This window comes from Bemisia tabaci, chromosome 2, assembly GCF_918797505.1.
Source record: "Bemisia tabaci chromosome 2, PGI_BMITA_v3".
Taxonomy (NCBI): domain Eukaryota; kingdom Metazoa; phylum Arthropoda; class Insecta; order Hemiptera; family Aleyrodidae; genus Bemisia; species Bemisia tabaci.
Genome location: NC_092794.1, coordinates 67391076 through 67397075, shown reverse-complemented (window position 1 = coordinate 67397075; position 6000 = coordinate 67391076). Strand labels below are relative to the sequence as shown.

General features: G+C 40.6%; 2 protein-coding genes across 2 annotated transcripts in view; one reads left to right on the top strand and one right to left on the bottom strand.

The window, feature by feature from the left end:
• The first annotated feature begins 1413 nt into the window (after window positions 1-1413).
• LOC140223925 (uncharacterized protein F54H12.2-like) lies at window positions 1414-2262 on the top strand. Its single transcript, XM_072296447.1, has one exon. The coding sequence runs from the start codon at window positions 1414-1416 to the stop codon at window positions 2260-2262; it is 849 nt and encodes a 282-aa protein (XP_072152548.1).
• Window positions 2263-3663: 1401 nt separating this feature from the next.
• LOC109041727 (uncharacterized) overlaps window positions 3664-6000 on the bottom strand; it is a 120351-nt gene continuing 118014 nt past the window's right edge. The window contains exon 4 of the mRNA XM_072296139.1: window positions 3664-4615. Coding sequence (XP_072152240.1) covers window positions 4517-4615 — 99 coding nt within the window. The 3' untranslated portion in view covers window positions 3664-4516. The remainder of the gene's footprint in view (window positions 4616-6000) is intronic.

Below are 6000 nucleotides of genomic sequence, written 5' to 3'. Positions count from 1 at the left end.
ATTCATTGATATCGCAGGAATCCACAGTGTATCCGCATTTGGGAATGTGGAACACTGTGCATCGAACACTCCTTGTAATCTGCTTTGTTTTTTATTTTTTATGACCGAAAAAACAGTGCAACGTTCAGTTGTCACTGTCAGAGTAAGTTAGTAAACATTTTGGTAAAACAGACCAGCTTCCCGTCTGTATCTTTTTGTTTTATTTTTTTTCAATTTCGGAGTTAAGCACCTGTTTTCCTCATATATGCTGTAGGGACAGCAGCGAGGCTTGTGCAGCCTTGTGCCTGGCCAACACAAGTGTCAAATAACTCAGTCCCCACTCGCAAACCCAATTCGGGCCTTTTCCCTGGGAAACTTGAGTGCATGGCTGTACCTATTAACTACAACAGTGTGTAAACTACCCTTCTTTGAAATTTTCTTTATGTGACCCATTGCGCCAACGCACACTCCGTCCCATTAAAATTGTATTTTTTCTATGTCATTGAATACTTAGTATATTTTGTCATTTAGTATTAGTATTTTTGATACCAGTCTTTATTACTGTTACCTCTCTTTGCCTTATCTGCCAAAGGCCAGATTTTAAATTTGTTCATGTACTTGTTTCTTTTTTACTTGAATACAGGCCAAAAAACCGAAAAGATTATAGGTTTTCGCTGGTCACGTCCCGTCACTCGCTCGTCACAACTTTCCAAAGTTGCCAAATTTTTTTTTCTTGTCTTGTTTTGTCCAGCAACAAAGTAATTTTCCCTCTCGTTTCCTAGCGTTCCAGTCTGTCTGTCCTTTTCCGTTGGGGACACAACTGTTCCTGCCTCCAAGTTCCTTGGAAACATGAGCAGCCGTGGGGTTGTTGTAATAGGCCAGACAGCGTATTAAATCAAATCTGCCGCCAGTCGGGTTCCGTCCACTCTCCGCTCACCAGAGCAGCGCCTCTGGTGGAGGGGGAGTGGACGACGCCTGATTGGCCGTACAGTTAGTTAGCCGAAGACCGTTTCCCGATCTAGAGAACATGTAAGTTCTTCCCAGTTTTCACCCCTTTTGGGGTGATTGTTTAGCTTTTCCTTTCTTTCTCGGATGTGACGGAGTGCGCGGGGGTGGCCGGCGGGCCACTTCGAAACCCTTAAACCCGTGACTTCATCTTTTCTTATTTCCTTTTACCGTCCTCTCCGGTCGAGCCTCGGAGGCTCGATCCAGATGGCCTCCGAGGCCCGATCGGATTGTGATTCGTGCTGTTCTTTTTGTTGTATGGATCCCCGAGCCATTACAGTTGATGTGTACTTAAATCAAAAAATAGTATCATCAGCAAGTTACGCGTATCCTTACAGGGCCTATCTTGAAAACTTATTAAGCTACGGGCCTGGTGCAAAAAATTCTCACTTAACGAGTATTTTATGGTATAAGGATCAAGCAGGAAATATGGAGGTGGAAGGGAATTCAGGGTTAACAAAAAGGCGGGGGTTCTGTCAGCGTAGCAAAACTGTAGAAATGATGGGCCGTATTCATTGCGATATTTTCTCTCAGGATAAAATGTTATTAAATAATGTTGATTTGAAATTAAGGTTTGTAAGGTCCAGAGATGATTTTTGTTTGCTGGGTCAGGATGGATACAAGGTTAAAGTTATCGAGGCAAATTTATTTGCTCGAAGGGTCAGAGTCTCTCCTAGTGTCCTTTTAAGTCACGCTCAGGGACTTGAAAAAACGAATGCCAAATACCCGATAACCAGGGCTGACGTTAAAACCAACACCATCCCTGCTGGTGTTCGAAGTGCATCCCTGGATAATGTAGTCAGCGGCCAACTTCCCACTCGTATTATTATGGGTATGGTGCTAAACACAGCTTTTAACGGGGGTATTGAAAAGAATCCTTTTAATTTCCAAACGTTCAATCTTAATTATGCTTCCTTCCATACCGACGGCCAACAAATTCCAGGTGTCGTTTTAACACCAAATTTTGACGCTCACGAATATGTCCGAACTTTTCACTCTCTTTTCTCTGGCACTGGGATACATTATTCAGACTCTGGCAACGAGATAAACAGAGAGGAATTTAAGGCAGGATACAGCCTGATCGCTTTAGACTTCACCCCTGATTTAGAGGCTCATATTAAGACTCATTGGAGTTTGGTGCGCCACGGTAGTTTGAGGATAGAACTAAGGTTCAGTGATGCCCTAGCAGAAGCAACAACAGTCATAACCTATGCAGAATTTGATAATGTCATAGAAATAGATAAAAGTCGCAACGTTATTACCGACTATAGTGCCTAAATTTTGTACAAGAAAATGAACTCTCTCGAGGTTTCAACAGCTCTCCAATCGTTACCTATTAATACTTTGGTTTGTGCTGCTAATACAGGGTGTCTCACGAAAAACGAGCCACCTTGAATATCTGCCGAACGCGTCGGAATTTCGAAAAACGGTAAAAGACGTGTTCGTTTATATCGAGGGGGACACCTTTTGGCGTGTTCGACATTTTCCCAAACCGCGGGTGGGGCGCGGGGCGGGGGGTGCCCCACCCGTAAGTCGAACTTTTCAAATGGCACCCCTATTTTTTTATTTCAGAAATCAATTTTATGCAAAAAAACAAGCCACCCTGTCCAAACCGAATGTAAATCGGACCATTTTTCAGTGATTGACAGAGTTTGAAACATTTTTTTCATGCTCTTTTCAAAAATTTCCCACGCCCAATGGAATTGCTGTATCAAACCAAACTCTCCGCCAAAAAAATTCTTAAACATTGCACTTTCGATAAAAAAGTAAAAAAAAATCTGCTGCACTCGAAATCTGGAGCACGCGGAGCCCTTCTTTGCGACATTAAAATTCGTTATACCGAACATTTCCGAGGGGCGCTCATCGGGAGGGAGTAATAAGTTTAAGACAAGAATTATTAATCTTTTTTCTGAAGCATAAGAAACCGTGTCCATGAAGAAGCAGTTAAGTAGAAAAACAAATGGATTAGCTTTTTTTTTGGGGGGGGGGGGGGGGGGGGGTCAATGACTTGAGCCGGACCTTGATACTTCTGAGGACGCTATTTTTCCGCGGTGCGTTGTTTTTCTACTTAACTGCTTCTTCATGGACACGGTTTCTTATGCTTCAGAAAAAAGATTAATAATTCTTGTCTTAAACTTATTACTCCCTCCCGATGAGCGCCCCTCGGAAATGTTCGGTATAACGAATTTTAATGTCGCAAAGAAGGGCTCCGCGTGCTCCAGATTTCGAGTGCAGCAGATTTTTTTTTATTTTTTTATCGAAAGTGCAATGTTTAAGAATTTTTTTGGCGGAGAGTTTGGTTTGATACAGCAATTCCATTGGGCGTGGGAAATTTTTGAAAAGAGCATGAAAAAAATGTTTCAAACTCTGTCAATCACTGAAAAATGGTCCGATTTACATTCGGTTTGGACAGGGTGGCTTGTTTTTTTGCGTAGAATTGATTTGTGAAATAAAAAAGTAGGGGTGCCATTTGAAAAGTTCGACTTACGGGTGGGGCACCCCCCGCCCCGCGCCCCTCCCGCGGTTTGGGAAAATGTCGAACACGCCAAAAGGTGTCCCCCTCGATATAAACGAACACGTCTTTTACCGTTTTTCGAAATTCCGACGCGTTCGGCAGATATTCAAGGTGGCTCGTTTTTCGTGAGACACCCTGTAGATTGCCAAACGCTATCTCTACTGCATGTGGTAAATACAGACCCTGATTCAAAACCTGGTACTCATTGGGTAGCCATTTATATCGATAGATTCAGGAACTGTGAATATTTCGACAGTTATGGATTGCCACCATTTGTAAAGCACCATAAGAAATTTTTACATACCACCAGTAGTAAACTTATTCATAATACAAGAGAAATGCAAAGGTTGCATTCAAACGTATGCGGCCAGTATTGTTTGCTATATTTATATTTTAGAGCCCATGGCCGCTCATTAATTGATTTTCAGAGATTATTTTCCAATAATACTCTACGAAATGATGAAATCTTGAAGGCCAAATTTCAAACTTGCTTCAAGAGGGTGTCATGTGGCAAGAATGCAAGTCATCGTAAGATCCAGGCCTGTTGTTGTCGCAAGATTGGCGTAAGAAGGCCATTACTATTTTGAGAAAGCGACCTTCATACATCACCAAGTCCGATATAAATTGGAGGAAAGAAACATCTAAAACATCAATCTGTAAACCTGCTCAGAACTCGCCTCATCATGCAGTCCACTGACAAGAAACTCAGCTGCCCTGGCTCTCTCATCCTAAGGACAGTGGTTAATACCAGCTTCTATCTGTCACCTGATGGCGCCAAGCAAATAGTCGTTGGTCACCGAGTGGACGAACAATTTCCTACAGTCATCAAATTCCTCAAACACAGCTCGGTGGAAAATGGGATCGACTTCACTGTTGGTGAGTTCCAGCAACTTGTACTGAATTCTGGGGAGGTTGGTCAATATCTCCGTGGTTCAGAAGATACTCGTCCGGATATCGTCCTGTCTGAGAGGAGAACCCTGGAGTTCAAGCTGCTCTACAAATCCAAATCCGTGGTCCTCACGGAGTCCGTTCCAGAGCCTGGCTACTACGCCCGGCAAATCGTCTTCCAAGAAGCCAGCTGGCTGTACCTACTATCGCTGTTTCCGGCCATCCTTGCTACGGTGGACAAATGCACGAACAACGAACAACATTTGGTGTGAGTGTTTGAAAACATTTGCAAGAATCTGATATCCGAATGTCAATATTTTGATGAAGAAACTGTAGTTTACATGTTGAAGACTTTAAAACCGACAACATTTGAAGATGGGGTGTTCTCTCCATCAGATTTTTTAATTGTATTTAACGAGTTAAAACAAGCTTGTCGCAAATTAATAGTAAATGTAATTCTCAAAGATAAATCTGGTTTCTTTTTTCATAAAAATTAAACGTAAGAAATCAATAGATCACACTTTTTATACTCATTATTTAAACATTTTTTAAAATTTTATTTGTTTATTAATATCTATATTATGTTTAAGTTGTAGAATGTAAGGCCCTCTCCATTGAGGATCGGCCAGGATTTTTGAGAAAACGGGCTCAGAAGCTTCTGACAAGAACATTTTATTAAAAGAAGCCTCCAAAAAGATTGTCATCGTAAACATCAAACCACATTCTTATTCTTTACAAACCCAACCGTATCATTATTTTCCCTGATCAATATTAAATTTTCAAGTGAGGAAGAGAATTTAACTTGTGCACCGGATTAATTTTACTTTAACTTTACTCTTTTCAAAAGAAAACGAATAAAATTGATCTTTTATTCCTTAAAATTCATCCGGTTCTAACTGTTTTATCACTCTCCATCACTTCGAAAATCTTTCAAATCTCCATATACACCATAAAAAAAATAAGTTTAAATGAATTGGTTACTAATATATTTACCAACCATTCATCAATATTTTCCTTTTTTCTTATTTCAAAATTTAAGCAGCTGAACTGCTTCCATCATTTATTTTTTTTGTTTACCGTGGTTACTCTGGAATCAAACTTCTAGAGATAATGAACCCACAAAAGATTAAATTGAACAATTATTTTAAAAATTACCTATATAGAAGTTTTATGAATCATTCTATTGTGTCACGGACAATGGGAGTAAGCGCATTCTAGGATGAACCTCGGAACACATAAAATCATGTGCCAACCATGGTTCATACAAAATACACTTACTGTTCTCTTTCATAACACGGTAGCATTATCTACCCTATGCTGGCTGATAGGCATGCAGCGAGCAGGGTGTAATTAACGAAAAATCGCTCAGGGTAATTAACACAGGATAATCGATTGATCGCCAACCAATTCATCGATCCTTCGATTATTAAAGTCTCATCGATTAATGGTCATGGTTATAGATTGACATCGATCGATCGATCAATTTTGTAAGACTATCGATTAATTACCCATCTCCGTATCGGTACCTATAACACCGCTGCAAGATGTCATTAGTATTTTGCAGTCCACTACACAATGTTGAAGATGTACTTTAAATGCTTGATTCTGAACCG

Coding starts and splice junctions, on each gene's coding strand:
- LOC140223925 (XM_072296447.1), top strand. CDS start 1,414: ATGGAGGTGGAAGGGAATTCAGGGTTAACAAAAAGGCGGGGGTTCTGT.